The 24,437-nt window shown below is 36.4% G+C and overlaps 1 protein-coding gene across 1 annotated transcript in view; it reads right to left on the bottom strand.

The window, feature by feature from the left end:
* Positions 1 to 24,437, bottom strand: part of LOC306877973 (copine-4-like) — a gene marked incomplete at its 5' end in the record, with an annotated part of 43,571 nt that overhangs the window by 1,761 nt on the left and 17,373 nt on the right. Inside the window, 10 exons of the mRNA XM_079430040.1 lie at positions 1,866 to 2,102; positions 2,183 to 2,316; positions 6,572 to 6,623; positions 8,605 to 8,659; positions 9,972 to 10,105; positions 11,831 to 11,890; positions 12,190 to 12,276; positions 13,916 to 14,014; positions 23,063 to 23,152; positions 23,237 to 23,320. Of these exons, the coding sequence (XP_079286166.1) occupies positions 1,866 to 2,102; positions 2,183 to 2,316; positions 6,572 to 6,623; positions 8,605 to 8,659; positions 9,972 to 10,105; positions 11,831 to 11,890; positions 12,190 to 12,276; positions 13,916 to 14,014; positions 23,063 to 23,152; positions 23,237 to 23,320 (1,032 nt within the window). The remainder of the gene's footprint in view (positions 1 to 1,865; positions 2,103 to 2,182; positions 2,317 to 6,571; positions 6,624 to 8,604; positions 8,660 to 9,971; positions 10,106 to 11,830; positions 11,891 to 12,189; positions 12,277 to 13,915; positions 14,015 to 23,062; positions 23,153 to 23,236; positions 23,321 to 24,437) is intronic.

Raw genomic sequence — 24,437 nt, forward strand, 5'->3', positions numbered from 1 at the left:
TCATTTGACAGCACTAGTATATATATATATATATATATATATATATATATATATATATATAAATAAAAGCTAATTTAATATATAATATATATAAAAATTAGAGCTAATAAATAATAATAAAATAATAGTATATACATAATATTAAGATTTATAAATGTACAAATATCATGTTTTATTTTCTTGTTATTTTATTTGTTTGCTGTGACTCTACCAGATATGTTAGATAAACTACATCTAACAAATTGAATCTGGTAACTATACTTTTAAACATTAAATGTCTGTATTGGCATATTAAAATGGGAATTCTGGCGTGTTCTACCTCAAAGGTCTTGACCTTTGTTTGTAATACAGTAAAAACAGAAAAATTATTAAATATTATTACAATGTAAATTTTACATTTATTATACATTAAACTACAATTTATTAATGTGGTGACAAAGCTGAATTTTCAGCACCATTATTCCAGTCTTCAGTGTCACATGATCGTTCAAAAATTGTTCTAATATGCTGATTTGGTGCTCAAGAAATATTGAAAACATTTTGTGGAAAGTGTGTTATGTTTTACATATTCTTAGAAAGTTCAAAAGAACATTTGAAAGATAATTTTTTTTAATAACATTATAAATGTCTTAATTGTCATGTTTGATCAGCTTAACCTTTGCTGAATAAGAGTATTCATTTCTTTAAAAAAAAAATAATAATAATAGATCTTACAGACCCCAAACTACTGAATTGTAATTTTCAGAAAGTTTCTAAATCACAGAATCAAAAACCTTCCTCAGAAAACCTTTGGGCTCTTTATTTAAAAAAAACCCCACAATCCTTTATAACAGAAAAGATTGTGGGGTTTGTCACACTCTAGTTAACCCACTCGAGAGGCAACGCTTCTCTCTGCATTCTGTGGTTTGTTTTCCACCAGGGACCGGCAGTAGATGTGGTAATTAATGGAGCAGTCAAGCTAAAGGTTATTAGATTGCTCCGAGTCTGGGTGGGAAATGTGAGACGGAGGAAGGATGGAGTAATTAACCAGGAGAGATTCTCCTTAGAGGTACTTCAGACATTATAAAGATGCAGGATGAAAACCTCTGCATAGCGATGCATTGATTAAAGGGCATGATCTACAGTTCAGCTGCATGTATAATCATCTTAACTTTCGATTACAATTAAAGGGAGCTCAGACGTGGGCTATGAAAAGATCTCTGAGGCTCTGAAACACTAGGCACTCACAACTAAATAGACATGATAAACATATGTTGTGCCCCTGACTTCAACCTTGTTTCTGGCCATAAATTATCATTCAAACTATTCTGAAGGACATCACCAACACACTGGACCTTTTCTTATAAGCATTAGAGGCACAAATGTTTTGCTGTGAGAATTATTAGATGTTACATAATCTAATTTGACATTAAAACTAGTTTTGAATGCATCAGATGTCAGTATCAGTGTTGTTATTGTTGACTAAAACTATTACAAATAAATTTAATTGAAAACAGCTCAAATAAAATTAAATGTAAATATTAGCTGAAACTTAAAAATTCTAATCAAAATTAGAAAAGTTGAAAGACGTACTAAAATTACTAAAACCTTAACTGAAATTAAATTAAAGCTAAACAGAAATATATAATAAATAAAACAAACATTAATAAAAATGACAAAATTACTAAAACCATTTATTATTATAATTTTTTTTGAATATATATATATATATATATATATATATATATATATATATATATATATATATATATATATATATATTTATTATAATTTTTTTTAAACGGGGTCTATTTTATACCTGATATTTGGAAAATTTCTGTATCAAAATATATAAGCACATTTATAATGTAACCGTGTAAACTCACATGTTTGAAGTTACGGAACGGCACAAACTGTACGATGTCACGCAACACTGGTTCCCCTTTAGGTGAACGAAGGATTCCATCATCACCGTCCAGCATCTCCATGTCAGTGAAATCTGCGCTTCCAACTCCCACGATGATGACAGACATGGGCAGGTGAGAGGCATGAACGATCGCCTCTCTAGTGTCCGCCATATCTGTGATCACTCCGTCCGTCAGGATGAGCAGGATGAAGTATTGCTGCATCGAGGCAAAAAAAGAGAAACTTTAGAACAAGAGAAACTTCAGAGATGAAGAAAGATGAATAGAAACACACTCACCATGGCCTCTTTGGTGTGCATCTCCTCAGAGGCAAAGTTGGCCACTTTCTGGATGATCGGGGCAATGTTTGTGGGACCGTACAACTGGATCTTAGGAAGGCAATTCTGGTAGGCATCTACTACACCCTGGATACCTGCAACATTTAAAAAGCTGAGCTGTGTGAGGTACAGACTACTCACTTAGGAAATACAAGGGTCATTTTTGTTAACTGAAACAAAATTATTATTAAAAAACTTTTTCATTATTTGAAAGAAAACAAAATATAAATAAAAAACCTTAAAAACCACAACAAATTCCTCGTGTGTTTGCACACACTTGGTGAATAAAGCTGATTCTGAAAATATAAATAAAACTTCTTAATAATTTCATTTCAGATAGTTGCCAAGGCAACATTTCACATTTTTGTTTAAAGTGAAGTACTAACATTAACAGAAATATTGTAAACTGAAAACTAAAATTAAAAAATCATTACTTGCAAAAAACAATACATTAACTGAAATAAAATAAAACAAAAAAACAAACATTTAATTTTAGAGTTATTTATTTTAAGCTTCACATAAGTTTTATTACTTGAAATAAAGTAAACATCGACTGAAATAAAATACAATTATATATATACACATACACACACACATATACATATATATATATATATAAATATATATATATATTGTTTTTTTTATATATATTATATATATAATTTTATCTCAGACAGTATTGAAAATTGAAGTACTAAACTATATATATATATATATATATATATATATATATATATATATATATATATATAAACTAAATATATAAACAATAAATAATTATAAAACAAACTTAAACTTTATTTCAGATAACAAAACAACATTTCTCATTTTCAATTTAAGTTGAAATACCAAAATAACTAAAACTACCTAAACTAAAATTAAGAATTAAATTATAATAAAAAACTACATAGACAAATTTTTAAGAAAGCCTAGTATATCAATGAAACTAAAATAACTCTAAAATAATTGTATCTCTCAATTCATTAATTGCATTTATTTTTAGACTCTTAAACTAACGAGCATTACATTTAAATGTCTGGAATGAGTGTCAGTGAAGGCTCAATCTCTGCAATGAAGCAGCAATGCTGTTTACTGACTCGCTGAGCATGAATCTTAAGGTCAGCCTGTCTCTCCTCACCACGTCTCCAACTGTTTCATTTAATTAACACCTGTGAGCTTGAACACGCAATAACAGAAGCTCAAAGGTGAAAGCATGCCATGCTGTGCGGCAGCAGAATTAAGATGAGTAGACTTTCAAAGCGGAGGTCAATGGATGTAATCTCTTCAGTGGCTTCCCCGCAAAGAGGAATCAAAGAGACGCTCTGGACCCTAATAGACTTTTCAACTCTGACACACATACTGCACTGTCTCTTTAAGGATAAGTCATGCTGATGACATTAAAAGGCTTGAATTAACCTATTGCTGACGTCCTTTCATCATAACACCTTCCAAATCTTCATGCATCGACAGTCACATTTGGCCAATTCACACTGCAGCGGTGAGAATGCCTCACCATGTGACGTGCGTGTGCCCTTGTGTCTGACTGTAATGTTAGCACTGAACGAGCTGTAAATGTTGTTAGATGTGATATCACATTAGGAGTTCCACCTAGGATTCATTGACTGTCATTGACATGTGAACCGTCCCACAACTCCTCAGAGAAAACTACACACACTCGCAGTGCGAAGTGTCAGTAATCAGCTAAATGAGCTCTTTGCCTTTTCACCCCATCTCTAATTACAGTCTATAGTAACTGCATTGGCCAACAAAATTCTCCTCAAGGCCACTAGAGTTTTGTACTTTGTGTTACAGCCAAGGAGGTCTATCTGGAGAAAAATATCTGTTGCAATACTCATTCATCTCAAAGGTAGTTCCTTGGCTAGCATGTGACCCTCGGCAGTCTTCAACATGCTTACTCATGGGAATTCTTGTGGCTTTGGACATCAGAAATATATTTTTTATATTTATATATATTTTTATTGATTTGGGAAACTCAGAATTCTAGATGATACCTGAGTTGAAGGGTGAAACATTGCAGAAAATGTGAATGGAAATGAATAATTTTGTGAAAATATTTTCATTATCTCTGCTAAATTTCAATATTACTGAACTTATAGACAACAAATATAAAGAAAATGATGTTTGCCTTACGTAAGATGTATATTTTTGTTAGATACCATGGAAAAATAAGTGATAGAAATTTAATCAAATACACTAGCATTTAAACGTTTAGTGTTTGTTTAATTTCTTTTTTTTTTTAAATTAAGAAAAAAAATGTATCCAAATTAATTCTAATTGAATAAAATCTTTCAGTAAGGATGCATTAAATTTATAAAAAATTAAAGTATAAACATTTGTAACTTTTCAGAACAAAATAGTTCTATTATAAATAAACATTTCTATTTCAAATAAATGCTGTTCTCTGAACTTTTTATTCATCAAATATTCATGAACAAAATGTATTACACTTTCCACAAAATTAAAATTAATATTAAGCAGCGCAACTGTTTTAACTGTCATAAAAATAAGAAATTGTTCTTGAGCAGCAAATCAGCATATTAGAAAGATTTCTGAAGGACTGTGTGCCACTAAGACTGGAATAATTTGTCATATAGGAATAATAAATAACATTTTTAAATATATTAAAACGGAAACCATTATTTTAAATTGTAAATGTATTACACAATATTGTTTTTGCTGTATTTTGTATCAAACAAATGAAACCTTGATAAGCATAAGATACTTTTTTCAAAGCCATTAAAAAATGTTCTGATCCCAAACCATTAAATGCTTTTCCAAATTGAATGTGTGACATATAATTATGAATAATGATTTGTGATTTATGTGTTTAAATTTTTGCCAAAATACCTCTTAAAGGCCATGATGGGCAAAGTTTGGTATGATATCAGAATGGTTTAGTCATGACCTCTTCCAGCAGGGTAGAGCTAACCTCTTGACTGTGGCAAGATGTCTACACCCCACTGCTCAAATGTTTACAGATGAGCAAATCTTTTAAAATGAATGACTTTTGGAAGACTACAAATTGGCTTCTTTCATGGAAAGCAAACAACCGTGCTCTCCAGATGCCTCGCCATAGCTTGTCTACAACGGGTTGTCAATATTTAGAAAGTAAAAATTACTATACTTATAAATGCACACCAATGTGGTTCACACTATTCAAGCGTACTGTGCGTCTCGGCGAAACCGCAAAATTGTCATGCTGGATTTTCCAGACAATACAAGGATGGAAAGGTGCGTTCTCTGCTCGGGGTAGATTGGCTGGCATGTGTCCTGGTGGGGCTGCGAGCCATTTGCTATTCCTGGAAGAGACAGGCCTGGCTGCTTGATCAAAAGCTGAGTGGTCCGTGCCCATTCTGGGCGCCACCCTGGTGTGTCTGCGCTGATAGAGGTGGAACAGAAATAGCAAGGGAAATCAAGTGACACCAATACACTGGAGCGATGATCAATTTATCCTGCTCATGGCTGAAGACAGGGATGATGGGAAAGCTAAGCATCAAACACAAACTGAGAGCAAACTAAATACAAAATCCAATCATTTGCAACTTCTGACTTGACTTCCAAGCCAACGCCATCCCAAAGAGAGTTGGGTTACATTTGAATGCATTGATGGCTTGGAAGAGGCTTTCTCATAACAACAGAATTATCATTTATATTACTTTACTTTCCCATCTGTTTCTGTATTTCAAGCATTCATTGTTCTTATATTTTCATCTTTACTCTCTGATTGCAACCACCCTTTTAGGAGACATGAGTTTCAAACTTTAAACAGGTTGTGATAATGCAAGCCTACCAAGAGATTACGAACTAAAAATAATAATTTGCAGCACTGGGCGGTTAGATAAAAAGCAGAGTGGTAACAAATTGTAATAAAATATGTAAACGTGTATTCTACAAAATTAAATAATGTCCTAAAACTCTGTACATCTAATACAAGGTGCCATTCTCATTTCACCAAGCCTTAAAACATAGTTTTTTGTGCTGACAGTCATTTCTACCTGCTGTCATGGACCAGAAAGACTAATTACTGGGGAAGGGGAGAGTGTGACAACAACATCATCCAGGCCTCCCTCCTTCAGACATTACCCTCAGGCGTATATTTAATAGCAGCATTAAACATTAATGCGTCCACCTTTGTCAATAGTGTAGCGCTGTAATTCAGCTATGCATATATTGATCTCCTTTGTGTGGGGCACTGTTTGACTTTGCCAATGTTATGTTGAGGCTTAGGGCAAAGATTGCACGGGGAAGTTAATGCACCTGCACTGAGGAGATAATTAAAGATATATGGTCTGGAATAGATAAAATATTGGGATGAATGCTTCATCATACCTGCACATTCTGGGTTGTCCTCGTTGAAGTTAACTGCAAAGTCATGTGAAACCTGAGGGAAAAAGAAAGAAAAAAAAACATAACCTTCTTAGGCTATTTGTGGCACGAATAATATACTCTTTGAGAATAATTCATGCCATATACAGTATTATACAATTGTTAATTCTTTGAATTTGATCAGCTGAGCAGCTTTCCAAAAGTTCTGATATATAGCCCAACAGCAGGAACGCTTCGCTAGCTACGTTTTCATCCAAAGTTGCAAATTTGCACTGTTTCCATCCAAAGAGTCGAGAAAACAAACTTTTCACTTCCTGATAAACGGCTACTAAATATCACTAAGAAAAATAGGAGAAGCAAGTTATCCTGGCCCATCGTGCAAAATCACATTACTTTTTTTGATGTAGAGGAATTTATTCTCAAATCTGATTCTATCTCCCATTATTTGCATTAACTCTTTTTCGCACAAGTTAAAAACCACCTAAAGTGTGCGTAAAACGTTTTTGCGAATTAAGAGTTAAAAAAAAAAAAAAGGCATTTCCATCACTCGTTTCTGATGTGATACTTAAAAATGCTCATAAAAACAGGGTGATGGAAGCATAGCTACTGTCTGGTCAGGACTAGTAGGTGGCGACAAATCACAGCTTTTATAAGTCATCAATTACTCAAAGGATTCAAAAACACCATTTCGTTCAGGAGCTAAACATGTGACTGCCTTTATGAGTCATTGAATTATTTACTCAACCAATTTGTTCAAAATAATGAGTCATTTGGGTGCGAATCACCACGTGCTGGGAAGTCCAAATTAATTTCCGCAAAGTGATTCTTTTGGACTGTTCCCTTCAGTGAACTAGTTTAAAAAACGGTTCATCAGTTCTTTTTACAAGAACGCGTAATTCTGACATCCTGACTTCACTCAAACACAATTAAAGTCATATGTAGACACATTTATCTATTCATTTATATTATATTCATTGTCATATTCGATCTTAATTGTTACTGTTGACTCAAGAACTGCTGTGATCGGTTTACTGCAATGTTGACTCCAGAACTGTTGCAAGAATCGTTTGTGCAAAATGATTCATTGTAAAAATCAATTATCAAAAGCAGATGGTATTATGACCACATCACACCCTTTTGAGTCAGAATATTGAACACATTTGAGAGACCACTTCATTTATCGACTCGAGACACAAACTGTTTCAAATCATTCAGTCTGATTTAGTGAACTGGTTCAACCTGTTCACCAAATAGAACCTATTCAAAATAATGATATATTCATTCATTTGTACTGTGTTGATTCTGTGTTAACCTCATTTGGAACTATTTTGGTAGGTGAAACCAAAAATATATAATAACTGGCAATTTTGTCTAAAATTACTCAACATCCTGTTAACTGAACTCTTGTTAAATCTCACAGCCATGCTGTCTTGATTATAACTGGTCAGCTGCTGCATTCTGTAATTAAATTGTATAATTGTCCCAGGCACCTGATTTCTTACATAGCTGTGCTATAGTAGTTTCATATTTCAGCCACCATTTTGCTGTCTCTGTCTTCTCACATAATAAATAAATCAAACTTAAATCAATATTTCATATACATTTATTTACTTATTTATGTGAAGTCAGTAGTCTTGAAATGAGCAGGATAAAGTACATTCAGCTGGTCAATATCACTGGTCAATACCCCCTTCAGGGGGAATCAAGACCCTTCACTTCAGGTTGTAAATAAACACATGATTTTCAATACTATTTGTTTGAATACTTTAAAGAGATTTAAAAAATAAGTCTGGGAGTGAAGACTGTACATCCAGATATTCAATCTATCTAGTCAAAACTGTTGAAGCCAAAGATTAATACAAAACACTCTCAGCTCAACACAAAGGCCCATTATCTGTTGGAGGGAAATGAACCTGCTGATATTAGTTCATACATTACTCCAGTGGAAGCCTAATTAGAAGCATCATTCACTATTCATCCCATTCATGAAAAAAATCCCATTGCACCCCCATCACTATAAATGATAAAGAATTTACCTTGAAGTCCGGAGGTATTCGAGCACCGAAGCCAAACGCTGGGAACATTTTGTCACTGCATGGAAACGAAAGCGGACAGGAGATTAGAGCTGGCAGGAATCAAGGATCTTGGGGATTATTTACCAAATTTCCCATCATGCTTTCCTGTCTCAGCGGCCCCCCATCACTGCTCATTTGTAATGGACACAGATTTGCATAATTGTTATTGTTAGTGCCTGCCAAATCAGCAAGCGCTGTGATTTCAGATTTCATTCCAATCGAACGTCCTGATGGATGTGCATTCATCTCCTTCTGGAGTAATCCTGGAGCTCGACATGGTGCTGGAAATGAGCTTTGGAATGACCTTTCAGAGAGCTGAAATAACAGCTCAGCTACAGTGGTCAAAAAAAAACGCTGGGATTTAGCATGTTATCCAAAAACTGCTTCGGGGGTTTATAAATAATCACCAACTGTTAAAATGCAAAGGCCACAGGTCTAATAGAATAAAGTTTGAAAATAACAGGCTGCCTGTCAAAATGTAACTCCCACCTTGATTTGCTGTCTTTACCGTATGTATAATTAAAACAGGTCTAGTCTGTGGATGACATATTCTACTGTTTTTACAGCAAAATGGAGCAGCTATGTAAATTGGGATCACAATAGCACAAAGTTTTTCATAAATTCCAATTAACCACTCTCTATTTACTGTTTGAAGTAAAAAGCATTGTAAATTAAGTTTTCAGTGTTGTGTCTTGGTTACGTCACTACAACTGTTTTTCCCATTTAATCTCTGAAGTTCAGGGCATCACTTTTCTTCATATTAGCTGTGTGAATACTGCAGCAAGTCAGTCACTGACTTACCAGACGGTGTTTTCTCCTAAGGAAACTAGTCTCAAACAGGCTTCCAAGGGACCATAACATCATGCATAAAGAAATGTGTGACCTGCATATTGCTCTCTGTGCTCCAGGGCTTTCAGTTTTTCAAAAAAAATCTGTCACTGTGGGTAAAACACCCACTATCACATGAAATATTTAGATTTTTTCTTGTAAAAAATGTTCTTTGGTCAGAATGTATGGCAACTTTTGAATGGTCATCAATTGTGAATGATGCATCCACATCTACAAAGTTTTGGGACCATGCTAACCAGCCAAACCTTGACCCCTTGTTTCCTTCACATTTTTATCTTTTAGACAGCCTACACATTACATAAAAAAATAAAACCCCAATGTTGGGACTCTACTTTACTCACTATACTGTCAAAATACTGCACACTCTGAGAAAGAGAACTGACTCGCATATGTGTGAACCCAAACAACTGGTGTATGAAAGAAAGTCGAGAACCCAGAGAGCTGAAGTTGGGATTTGATTGACTGTTCAGCCAGCTCACCTGTCATAGTCTTGGCAAATCTCTCCCACTGCGACTAAAGCTTTCAGATACTCGTTAGGCTGGTAGGGGTGGATGTAGTGTAACGAACAACTGTTTCTAGGATCCCCATTAGAGGCGGTGAAATCAATCGCTACCTGAAAAGACAAGCAGCAATCAAAGTAGTGCTTTGATGCTAATTACTCAAAATGTATACACCATGTGGAGAATCGCTACAGAGTGCCGTCTCCTAACAGCATTGGCAGAGAGTAAACAGATTGTATAAACCTGTAAAATGCATGAGTTAGTGTAGGCGTGGGGCTACGTATGTAAATAAAATATACCTGGCTTAGTTATGAAGTACATCTTAACACAATATTCCCATTATATACCAAAAGTCATTGACCAAAACTCAATAGCATGGACACACTTCACTGACTTTGTTTCTCATGATCATAAAACTCATGTCATTTTAAGTAGTGGTCCTCAAACCCTTTTTAGGAGCACAACCAATAAAAAATTAAAAATTTGGACTATGTAACATCCAAATCAGGGCGAAATGCACTATATTGCCAAAAGTATTGGGTCACCCCCTTCTAATGAACAGGTTTGACTACTTTAGTAATTTCCATGAGTACAAATCTTAATGTTTAAGCATATAATGATATTCTAAGGAATTGCGTGCTTCTAATTTTATAGCAACAGTTTGGACAGGACCCTTTTCTATTCTAACATGACAGTGCCTCTGTGTATAAGACAAGGTTCAAAAAGAAATGATTGATTCATTCAGTGTGGAAGAACTTGACTGGTCTGCATAAAGCAAAGTCCTAATCTCAGCTGAACGCCTCTGGTGTGACTTTAAATGCAGACCTTGAGCCAAAACCTCATTACCAAACACCAATGACTCAAGAGTCCGGTCTTTGGTTCTGTGAGTCCCTACCTGGCAGCTAGACTGGAGCGACTTCTGAGATTCATGTCAAGCTACTGCCCTGTCTTCCTGCCTATCCCTTCCTCTGGAGCTGCCGCCTCCGTGCTCGAGTCCGCTGCCACCTTGGACAGGCTCAGTGGTCATCCCTCCTGCCTGTATTGTGTTGTCTGCCCTGCCCCTCTGTTTGGACTGATTCACTTCTCACTCTCCCTGCTGTTTCTAAGTCTTGTCAAACTACCATTGTCCGCTCATTTGCATCTGGGTCCCATTTCTTGCAGATCCCTGACACCTATACTGTAGTTTATATGTCAATGTCTTGAAATAGTCTCTATTACCAACTCATGACAAGTTACTGTTGATGCAATCATATCATTTAATGTTTTGTGTGTGTGGATTTTTATAGCATTTATCTACAGTACATGTACCAACAACATGTTTAAGCAAGAGAGGTTTGTAAAAAATGCAGGTCTACCAGTTTGCTTTCTAGAGAAATATCAACACTTATTAAAAATGCATGTTATATAAATTCATAAAACAAACATGTGATCAGTTTAACTGAAACTAATTCTAAAAACATTTCAGGAGAATCTATATAAGAACAATTCAGAAAGAACCTATTGTGACATAAAATAAAAGTAATGAAACGCTATGGTGCACACAAAAGTGTCATGTGAAAATAGCAGTGCTGTTAGCAGGTGAGACAATTACTTTATAAAATATGCAAAAAATAAACATTTAGAATGACACTTTGTTTTTCCTGTTCCCATTAGTATGTGCATGGTAATGAATAATAAATCACGAGTGCTCTGACTAATAATTACATAATTCATTAAACAAAACTGGCGGCTATGCTAATGTCAGAGAAAACTAATAATGGATGATTCGGTTTATAGATGTAAACGCAGATAAATAAGCTCCAACTAAGAAAGCATGAGTTGTATCTTTCTGGACTTACTGTAAACTGTATTTGGCAACCACCCATGATGTAGTCCAGAAAGGAATGCATCTTAATGATCTGCGGATACAAAAGGACAGGTTATTGTGAATTCAAGCACTTTCATGTTGCTATCTGCTTCTCATCACTTCTAATTTACGTCAACTACTATGATCAAATTCAGTGGCCATTTGCAGAACTGAGATCTCACATTTTAGCCGGGTGGAATAACTTCTAGCTGTGTGAAGTTTCCACCTCCATCTACTGTAACAATCAACGCCTCTGCTGACAGCATGACACTGCCACTTTTTGAAATACAGGGCCTACGGGGAGGAGACAAGGTCTTCTGGAGAGATCATTTTATGATGAAAAAATATTACCTTGCACTGATTTAGAATGACAATCCCAGAGTTCTTGTAATTCTTCTTCTTGACTTTATATTTGGGGTTTATGCATTCCCACTGGACCTGGCATTGTTTCAAAAATATAAAAATAAAAACAATCCATTAGCTTTCCATCATTACTGGTTAGAGTGGGCGATTGAGACATCCTGGACAATATAATGGCTTCATTAGAATGTGTGAGACGGTGCATAATCGCTTCCCATTGGAGCAGCGAAGGCCAAAAACAAGTGCTCCAGTAGACAATAGACTCAGAATACAACAATTTCAGTCATAATAATGAGGAATGATGTCGAGCCTGGAAGCAATGTTCTAAAATAATTAGCAGAGTCTGGTACTGATGCCTGAGGTATAGAGATACCAGCCCAAAGCGTTTGGGACTTCACAAGAGAACGAGGTGTCATCCAGCTGTAGCTGTGCATTTTAGCAGAGTTACAATTAACTGACAGCTTAAAAGACAATGACTTATTGTTTTCAAAATCAGAAAGAGATGCTTGCTTATTTAGTATTTAGCAGTAATGGTTAATCAATGGATCCATTTTTAGAGCAAGCTGCACATTGTAGACTATTTAATGGGGACTGAATACTCTTTAACACTTACACGGAACATACTCATTATCGATTATTAAGGAGGACATGGTCATTTTGTGTGAAATTTTCAACCATAAAAATGAAATTATCCAGTTTGCTACCCGTTTGTAAACATCATAGTGGTCCTGAAATGCAATAAAGCTCAAACTCCAAATTACAGAAGAGAAGAATGACTTAACGGACACTTGGAGATCTAGCAGGTGCAGGGTTATGAACTCTGATATGATGCTTTTTGTGTTTGCCTGACATTTAAAGTGCACAGCAACATTGTTTTGAATACATTGCAAAATAGCATTTCTATAGCAAGTCTTTCAATCAGTTGTGTCATTAAATTAAATTGTTCTAATTATGCAATTATTCCACTTATAATTCCATTAGAGCACATTGTTCTTTTGCAGTCAGTCATTTTGAGTTCAATTATGTTTTTTTGGTATAAGTCAGGTCCTTTTTAAATGGATTTGGTTTCAAGGAATCAACTAATGCTGTCAAACGATTAATCACAAAAATTTTATTTGCATAATATATGTGTGTGTTCTGTATATATTTATTATGTATATATAAATACACACACATATCAAAATATTTACATGTATTTACATGTCTATATTTATATTAATTTAATTTATATTATAAATATATTTAATATATAAAAATAAAAAGTTTCTGAAATATATATATGCATGTGTGTGTATTTATATATACATAATAAATATACACAGTACACGTATATACATTACGTTAAAATTTTATATATATATATATATAGATGAGAATATGTGAGAAAAATCCAGCCGTTCAGTTCAGGGAAACTGGAGGTTCTCTAAAGAATCTGTTAAAGTATAGAAGAAACTAAACTGACGGTGACCCACATGAAGATCTCCTCATATAACCTCATTCCTCTTTCATCTTTCACTTTTGCTGATTACACTTTGAACCAAACTAGTTCCTACTCATCAGTAGCTTAACCTACTCTGAATATCTCACAGCACTGTATCAAATAAAGTCAATTGGATTTAAAAAGCTGCTTGGCTTGTAGATGGTGTTCTCTGTGTGTTGGATGTGAAAGTGCTAAAATAAATTGATAATTTTTTTATTATGAGTTTAAAACTGTTACCTGTCTTCCATCCATTGCGAATCGCATCTCTTTGAACGTAGCTTGAAACTCCCCTATGAAATCATGCTTTCCGTTCGAGTCCCAGTCCCACACTGTACACTGGATGTTAAGGGAAGAACACAACCGGCTAAAATTGAATATTAATAAGGCACACCATCTACTCTTGTTGAACCCACTCTGGTTGCCTACATATAGTCCACAGAGAACGCTGATCACCACAAATGTCTGGAGCCCGAACACACAGCATATAGAACTGGAGCAGGCTTATCATCACTGTCCCCCATGCATTCATGCTTAAACATAAAGTGACATTACAAATTAATTAAAGTTTGATGGTTTTCTACAATATTCAGGACAGCAAGAGGTTGACTTATATAATGTTGCTGTAAAAGAGGAGACCAGGGCATAGTATGGGTGCTTTTCATTCACACAGTACTTAGCCTGAGCAATTCTGTTTCAACATTTTCATGCTTTTATGATGCAAGATAGAAATGAGCTGGAAGTTTAATGCTGATGTGTGTGATTTTTATTGTGCACCAGCATGTGTCAACTATAACTAAGCCATCTGTAGCCATTTCATCAGCCTTAAACAGCAAGATTGACTCAACTAATGTCATTAGATGGGGGCGGGACTATCTGCCCAGCCAATAGAAGACTAAGTGTTAAAAGATTTTCTGAGGGAAACCTGTTCAGAAAAAAATAGCTTTAGCTTTAAAAGCTTTAAACACTTCAGCCTTAAAAGAAAAAGAAACAAATTCTAATTAATCAAAAACTAATTCATAGAAAAAACTTGTAATTTGTGAAACATCTGGGATGAAAATTAAAAAGTAACCAGCAAGGTAAGAAAGGATACAACTAAAGAGCAGTAAACCCCTTCATAATAACTAGTATTTCTATTTTTAAATAATTGCAAAACTTGCTAATCATTCTATGCTGATGCTGATGCTTATTATTATCAATGTTGAGAACAGTTGTGCTTAAAAAAAAAATCTGGTAACACTTTAATTAAAGCCTTTATCTATAATTCATCATAAAAGTGTTAATGCATTGATTAAGACTTGTAATGCACTTTATAATGCATTGTACAATCTCATGAATAATTGTAACCACACTTGATACATTATAACACTTATCAGTTCAATGTTACACAGTTTAAATTTGGTTATAATTACTTATGACAAGATATAATGTATTACAACACACATTATGAATAATTATAATGCATTATCGCCTTTAACAACCCTTTATAAGGCATTTTACATAAAGGCTTTAAGTAAAATGTTACCAAAAATCTGACTTTTTCAACGATAGTATATACAGTAAATATATGTTAGCTTTTTAAGAAAATGACAACTAAAAGATGTTAAGCATCCTGCAGAAAGGCTGAGAGTTTAATGTTAATGAGAGTCTGTTCTAGCATCTAGTTCATCATTTGAACTCTGTTTGATAGGAAAAGTCAGTGTACACAACAAGAAAAATTAAAACATATCACTTATTATTTCATTAACCTACAACAAATATGCTTCAGTGGAGTCATAATAAGGCTTGTCGAATACCGGAAGGATCCAATCAATCACAGTCATTATGAGTTAACTACAAATGGCACCCCTTAAGTGTTCAGCAGAGGTTCTAAAAGGAAGACATGTTTCCCACACAGATCGCCTTTGCTCTGAGTGGTGTGACAGCAGCGCTTTAATGGACTCCTAAAGGGCAGGTCTGGGAATGGGGTGAGCTCCAGCTGTGAGCTGAGCCTAGTCCGTGAGTGATTCTGCAGATGGCATGGAGACATGCTACTAAATGAGGCTGAGCCATTTGCTTTAATTTCACCATAGCCACCCGATCCGGTCCGTATCCAGCCCAGATGGTCACTGCAGTCACCAGATCCAGTCTGTATCCATATCAGATGGTGGATCAGCACCCAGAGACGACCTCTACAGCCCTGAACGTCAGCGGAGACCAGGACACCGAGATGAGCGCCAGAGACAGATCCCCAGTGAGGACCCCGCCACTTAGACAGCAATCGGGAAAGACCACTGGAACCAGTTGAGCCCTTACAATCTGACTTTGCTGCAGTTGGAATTGAACTGCTGGTTCGTTTTTGGCCAGAGGAGAACTGGCCCCCCGACTGAGCCTGGTTTCTCCCAAGGTTTTTTTCTCCATTCTGTCACCGATGGAGTTTTGGTTCCTTGCCGCTGTTGCCTCTGGCTTGCTTAGTTGGGGACACTTCATTTCCAGCGATATCGTCGAGCTGATGCAAAGACACTATTTAAACTGAACTGAGCTGGATGATGACATCACTGAATTCAATAATGAAATGCCTTTAACTGAAAATCTTTTTTTAATCTTTTCATTTTACATTATTGACACACTATTTTCCTTTTTTGATTGGCACAATTTACATTGTTAAAAGCGCTATATAAATAAAGGTGACTTGACTTGACTTATAAGGTCTAAGTTCTGTTCAGTCATGAGTGGGCAGAAGGGAGGCCACATGCAGCCGTATGCTTATGCACTACAAGCAGGATGAGAGGCACACAGGTGCCCTTAAGAAATGTTTATAGTGGGCCCAAAGCATCTTATTGTTAAATGGATAGTTCATGGAGTACACAGACTCCATCACTCCAGTGTAACACTGAGCTTTAATGCTATATTTTAACAATGCAGTTTCATGCATGCTGAGTCATTTACACTGTTAAAGAGTTGGATTCTCATGCTAAACATGGCCAAAATTTCAGAAAACGATTTGGACGTATAACAGAGTATTTCTGTACCAAATACACACTTCCGGGTTTCTTACAAGTTTCGGAAAGTTTTTTCTGATCATGGCTCTTCATGACGTCACAAAGGGTGGAACTCCTTGTATGGGCATTTCTACTGGAAGAGCGAGAGCAAGAGCACGCCCATCAATGCACTTCATTCGGCAGCGCTGCACAGGACTCGCTTGGGAACAATGTCTCTAAAGAATGTCTCTGTGTTTTTGGTTGTAAGGTAAAGATAACCTTGTTCAGTTTCCCAAAGAACCCTGCGTTACGTGAACAGTGGATGCAGTTTGTTTTTCCGGGGCAGTTTTTCGCAAGTGTGTTTGTTGATGAACATTTTATAAACAAGGCCCAGTTCGACGCTGGATTTGCACATCATTTGATACTGAAAGATGGAGTGGTCCCAGCTATAAAAGATCCCGGTCATGATTCAGAATTGCAGATGGTAAGCATAGCCGCAAGACACTATGATCCAAAAGCGCACTTTTGTTAATAAAAGTTTAATTTCTTTGTTTAATAGAAGCGAGGTTGTCTTTATTTTTGCTGTGTTTTCATTATAAAATATAAATATATATATATATAAAACAATGAAACACAAACTAAGCATTTGTTTTAAAAGAAGGAAAAGACCTTATTTATTTGGGTTACAATGCAAGTAGGCTATATCCGTCTTATTCATTTTGTTAATAAAAGTTAGATGTTTAATATAGGCCTATGCAAATTTGCCATTGTACTATTTTATGGCTTATGTGTTTTAATTAATAAGCTAATAATGAACCACAAACTACGATCATTTTAATAATAATAATAATGAGCCAAACAAATCATTAGTTTGAAGCAAGGGGAAAATCCCAAAACCTTTTATTTATTTGTTACAATGCAGGTATGTCTTATTCGTTCTGTTAATAAAGGTTTAATATTAATAAGTTTCAGGATCATGGACTGTTTTGTGTTTGTTTTCCTCCCAATGTGCTCCTGGACCTAGTTTTCCTTCATGTGTGTCATGCCCATTTTGTCTTGTTCCTGTTCTAATTTCGTCTGAGTAGTCATTCTGTTCACCTGTGTTCCTCCTAATTACCTCGTTATGTCATGTATTTAAGTCCTGGTCTGTGCATTTGGTCTCTGTCGAGTCTACTTTGTTGTCTATGTGTATTTGCTCCAGTTCCTGATTTGGATTATCCCCTGTGTTTTTATTATTAAAGACTGTTAATGCCACTTCGCGTCTCCATTGTTCCTTCCTGCAGCGTAGTATGACAGAAGACCCGACCCAATACAGTTCAACTTGCGTTTTTCCCTCCGTATGTTTTTTGCGTTTTTCAGTGTTTTGTTTTCTGTTTTCCCCGTTTTCCCTATGGATTCCCTCGCCTCCAAGACCTTTCCCTTTTGGATTATGCGGTTGAGTTCAGGCAGTTTCCACGTCCAGCCCAGAGAGGGTTCCCGTTCCTGAGTTTAGCCCAGAGAAGGCTCCTGTCCCCCCGTCCAGCCCAGAGAAAGACTGTGTCCTCGAGTGCAGCCCTGAAAGCCCAGAGGCTCACAAATGCCCGCCTACCTGCCCGCTCCACTGCTGTCGTCTGGCAGCCCCTCTGCTCACCCTCAGCCCACCATTGGTACGGTGCGAGCTCCGCAGGTCTACCATCCTCCATCGTCACCGTGGCTGGAGAATCCCTTGCCTCCACCTCTAGCCTCGGCCCGTCGACTCAGCGGGTCCACCATGGCTCCTAGCTCGCTCCTCTCCACAATGGCCCCCTGAACTGCCGGATCTGCCCTGGAGGCCTTCCTTGTCTCCATCCTGCACCAGCCTCCAGAGCGCCCGTCCCCCCCTCCCGTGCCTTCCGGGAGGGGGGAATAATGTCAGGATTATGGACATCTTTGTTTTTTTTCCTCCCAATGTGCTCCTGGACCTAGTTTTCCCTCGTGTGTGTCATGGCTATTTGGTTTTGTTCCTGTTCTCGTTTCGTCTGAGTAGTCATTCTGTTCACCTGTGTTCCTCCTAATTCCTCCTAACCTCGTAATGCCACTTCGCATCTCCATCGTTCCTTCCGGTAACGTAGTGTGACAAGCTACTCTGACACTGTAGTATTGCTGATGTGTCCACACACGATGATTTGTTTTCATTAAGAGTAATACTGAATCAACCTTAAGCATTAATTTTGTTCCAAGAATAGGAAAGATCTAACATTAAAGATCAAAATAAGCACTGCAGAGTGTGAGACTGCAAGATTGGTTGCTGCTGAGCTAAATAGATGCTCTCGATCTTTCTCTGCTGTATCTTTGCAATGGCTGAAGAAATGGTTGTTAATTCTTGATTTGGGTACGGCACAGACATGTTACAGGTAATAATATGATCAAAAAGTCATGGCAACAAACAACTTCCTAAGTCAGTTTAAGTTGAAACGACTTTCACAATCAATTTGATTCAACTTAATTCATGTTTTACTGTTGCTTATTGTCACTGTATGCTTAGGCTTCTTTTTTCTATTAATTTTAATGAATATAGAAATTAATAAAATGAGTTTTATTTTATTTTTTGTTACAAAATTTTCATTTACTTTTAACTCTGCACCCCCCCCCCCCCCCCCCCCCTTTAGACATCACCAACTACAAGACACCATCCATCAGCACTGTGGAGAATCAACAACTGGCAGACGATCTGAGTGAGTTCTATTGCAGGTTTGAACACCATAAACACCATAAACACCTCCAGCAATCCCCCTCTCCCCCACTCCTGTACTTCAGATCAGTGAAGATGATGTGCGTCAGGTCTTCAGAAAGAACAAGAGAAGAAAGGCACCAGGTCCAGATGGTGTGACACCAGCCTGTCTGAAAACCTGTGCTGACCAGCTGGCCCCCATCTTCTCACAGATCTTCAACAGATCACTGGAGCTGTGCGAAGTCCCTTCCTGCTTCAAACGCTCCACCATTATCCCCATCCCAAAGAAACCCAAAATTACTGGACTTAATGACTACATGCCTGTAGCTCTAACATCTGTGGCCATGAAGTCACTTGAAAAACTGGTGCTGGCTTTTCTGAAGGACATCACGAGACGCTTACTGGACCCCCCTGCCCTTTGCCTACCGAGCAAACAGGTCTGTGGATGATGCAGTCATCATGGATTGCACATCCTGCAGCATCTGGACAGACCAGGGACTTATGTGAGGATCCTGTTTGTGGACTTCAGCTTGGCTTTTAACGCTATCATTCCAAACCTCCTCCTGCCCAAACTAACTCAGCTCTCCGTGCCCACCTCTGTCTGTCAGTGGATCACCAGCTCCCTGACAGACAGGCAGCAACTAGTGAGGCTGGGAAAATTCTCATCCAGCACCCGTACGATCAGCTCTGGAGCTCCTCAGGGCTGCGTTCTCTCCCCACTGCTCTTCTCCCTGTAACGCTATCATATTAAAAAACCTTGTACTTCTTCTGGAGGTGAAGCTGGATCACGAATGATTCGCACGACGCATTTAGGCAGATCGAGGGCTCATTCCCTTCAGAACCAAACGTAATCCTCTTCAGCGGCTCAGATGATGGGAGTAAATGACGACTGCTATGTTCATTATTACATCCAACAACAAAACACCTCAATCGCTTAGGAGTCAACGATCCTCATATAAAAATATTGATTCTAAAGTGCATTTTTTTAACCACTAATATTATTTATTAAGAAACTTTGTGCATAAAATAAGCTTCTAAATGGAAAAATAGACTATATTAGCGAACAATTGTGTTGGATAGAGCTATTTCTCCTGCTCATTGGAACACACGCAAATGCTGAAAGACAGAACCAATCAATCACAGACAACGTTCAAAACGTTTGTTCAAATAGAGTTGCGTTTCCCAAAAGCATCAGAAGCATAAGAAACCATTGCCACATTATTACGTTACATTACATATCATTATTATATATAAAATTAATTCTGAAAAATGCATCACGATTTCTACACAAATATGAAGCAGCAATAATAATCGTTTCCTGAGCAGCAAATGATATTAGATTTATTTCTGAAGGATTATGTGACACTGAAGACTGGAATAATGTTGCTGAAAATTCAGCTTTGATCACAGATGCATTTTAAATTACATTTTTAAAATAGGCCTACATTAAAATAGAAAATATTTATTTGAATGGTTATATTTCACAATATTGCTTTTTTTTAACTGTATTTTTGTTCAAATAAGTGCAGCCTTGGTGAGCAGGAGACTTATTTAAAAAATAGTACAAAATCTTACTAACCCCAAACTTTTGTGTACATGTAATATTTATTTTAATTAGGCTAGTTTGTGTAAATAAATTTAAACTGTTGTTAAAAGTTCAAATGGATTCTGTAATGTTCTGTAATTGCTGTTAATAAATCTGTCAGAAATAAATATGCTAAAGTTTCACCTTAAGGAGTACAGCATTCTGGCAGCCTTTAAAAAAAATGCATTACTGTAACCACAGTTTACCACAGTATTTGTAGTAAAACTGTAGTAATCACAAATTTACCATGGTAATAATAATATTAATACATTTTAGTACTTACTGTATGTAACACCATGTTTATTTTTCATGAGGTACCCTCAAAGGTGCACCTTTGTAACTTATCTATACCCTTAAAGCATGCATGCTTGTACGGTACTAACATGCTCCCAGAGGGCAACACTGGGTGGATTTTTTTTATCATTATAGGGTGGTTGTGTACACACACTGCCAACACACATTTCAGTTCAAACAACTTTTAAAAGTGCATGTAACATTATATGACCCCTTTAAATGGTCTATTTTGTATATTGTGTTTTTGCCATTTTGCAAATTGTCTATTTTGTATATTTGTATATTATTCTTTTTATTATCTGTGTCTTGTCACTGTTATTCTGCCGCACTGTGGAGCTTCTGTCTCTAAAACAAATTCCTTGTATGTGAAAACATACCTGGCAATAAAGCTCATTCTGATTCGGATTCTGATTCGATAAAACTAAAGACTTTTTGGAGATATGAAGGATGCAGTACTACTCTCAAGATTAACATGAGATTGGGTGAAACTGTGTGTGTTATGCCCCCTTTAAGCAGCACAACTGTTTTCAACTGTCTGGCAAATGTTTCTTAAATGATAGAATGACGTACAGTCCTTAAAATGATTTCTGAAGGTTTATAAATTTACAAAAATAAATGAATCTTAACTTTTGGACAGTAGTAGATGTCTATATCTCAAAATCTAGTAACTATATTTTTTAATATCGACCAGTTAAACAATGAATCAACTAAAGGAATACTACTTCACACAAAGTTAGCAGTGAGGTTTGTGCTGATCGTAATGTTTTGTAATGTTTACTGCTTAATGCCTGTTTGATTAGGGACATAAATTACATCTATCTATCACAATTATAAAAATTTAACAGAAGGTACTTTAATGTAGATTCATGCGGGAAACTGCTACTTTTAAAATTAAATTGGTGTTCTTGAACATTCATTTCAAACTTTCCTTTCCCAATTAAATCAAGTAGTCTTTGATGAATGACGAACGAATAAATGAAGCAAGAGAAGGCTAGAGAGGGGAAAGAGGGAGGTAAATTATGAAATGCACATATTTAAGTAGAACACATGGGAATTCCTGGTGAATCCTTGCTGAAATACATGCTCACCAAGCCTTATAGTCCCGAGCCAGTGTGATCAGGCCATGTGACTGATAAGAACTCCTGCCAGATATCTGATCTCAACACACACGGTGTCCAGAAACACTCATTGAATTTCAAAATAGTATGGAAATCAGCACTGCTCATCGTTCTGTGTATAATGCAACTTCACTAAGCTAGTCTAGCTCTGTCACTCTTAAAAAGTCAGTCATCTAATTATTTTTCTTCGAGACTGGTCATAACTTTTTCAAGGCAGTTACATAAAGGTAGACTGGTCTAATTTGAATCTGAAAAATAAGACTGATTATTATTACTATTTCTTCTAATTGGTTGAAATTGTGGCTATGTTTATGCAACTGGCACCAGGTAATCGTTTAAAAAATAATCCAAAGGACACTTATGCAACAGCATCTCACTCACCCAAAAAAGAGTCTATATTTCACTAACTGCATCAAAATACACTGGAAATCTGAACATTGAAATATACGTCTACATTAATTCAATAATCAAACAACTTTTCCCAAAGTGCTGAAGTGCCTTTCAGTCAAATTTTAGTAGAATTGACACGTAAAAAGCAGACTATTTTTACCCAAGTGCAAATACATAAAATTACGAACACAATGCATATTCTTCTAAGCTTCTTATAAACTGCCGTCTGTCAGGAACATGGATTGCAAATGCTAATGTAAATCTAAAACTAAATTAAAATGGATCCATATATTTATTTGTTGGTGTAAGTCAAATACACATTCATCTCCAACAGCAAGTGACATATTTTACCTTCAGTATTCTTTCATGGTCTCCACTACAGAGTGAGTTAAGGGACGTCTTGAAAGTCTTCCACGCGGGATTGAGGTTATTCATGATTGTCTGTGTGCAGAGGGGAAGAGAGAGCGATTCAGTGTCAGTTAAGCACTATCACAGAGAGATCTTAGAGAGAAATGGTTGTCTTACCTCTGTTCTGTGCACTAGCTGCTGAGTGTTGTCATCATTTACCCTGTAGATCTCTAAGAAAGGATCCGACTTGCTGAAAAAATCCTGAGGGAATAACAAATACAGAGATCAGCTGATAGCATCACAAACAAAGTCATTCTGGAGAATTTGTACATTCCATAATATGCATTATGCATCTAATGTACATTTAGCCCAGCAGCATCGCCACTACATGAACCATCATTTTTAGCAACCTACTGTTTGGAACATCCATTTACTCACTGCTTTAACTGTACTATTATATTTAAATAGTACATACTCAGGCCGATCCATTTAAACTGCAGAGGCGGATCCTGTTATTAGCAATATAGGTAACTGGCTAGGATGAGAATTCTATAAGGCTGTTCTTAGACATATACACCATTCTTTCCTGGTATTGTACCTGCTCTAAATTCTACCCGCCTCTGTCATTGAAAATGAATTGTGTCCTTGTCGGTAACTTTTTTCCCAAGCAGCTCCCTGTGCTCTCACCGTCGGCTGCCCCATCCCACCTCTGCTGCTATCTGCTCAGGGGTCTCCTCACCTGATCAAAGCCAAATATGGTGGGGGATGGATGTTGCATTAATAGCACCATACAATATCGGCCAAAAAAGTCACTATAATTATATATATATATATATATATATATATATATATATATACACTGTATATATAAAAACACACACACATAAATGCTGGAATCTATTCTAAAAATATTCTAAAATGCTAATGAAGTATTCTGAGTAAGTAACATACCATGAAATACAAACCCATAAATATTTAACTTCTTTTAAACTATTCTCGGCACTACAGAGAAGTAAGCCTAAATCACATGAAATATGCATAACATGTACCTTTATCACACTTGTAGTGTTGTAGATTGTATAAATCTTAAACTGCAAAACTTATTATTATCTGCTGACAATAAGAAACTAGTATGCCTTTCTTGAAGTTTCCCACAGTTGCAGATTTTCCTCAGTTAATTATGCCTATAAAACACTTTTCCTCAGAAGACAGCAGCAGGTATGCTGAATGATCAAAACTGCACTGAATCACCAGGAGACATTTTCAGGACTTTCAGATCTTTCCGAATAACTTTAACACATAAAAAGAGCCACATGCACAGAAGAGTCACAACAGACCACTCACAGATCAGCATTCAAGGATGTCGTCTACTACAGTA

Source organism: Barbus barbus (genome assembly GCF_936440315.1).
Source record: "Barbus barbus genome assembly, chromosome: 12".
NCBI lineage: Eukaryota > Metazoa > Chordata > Actinopteri > Cypriniformes > Cyprinidae > Barbus > Barbus barbus.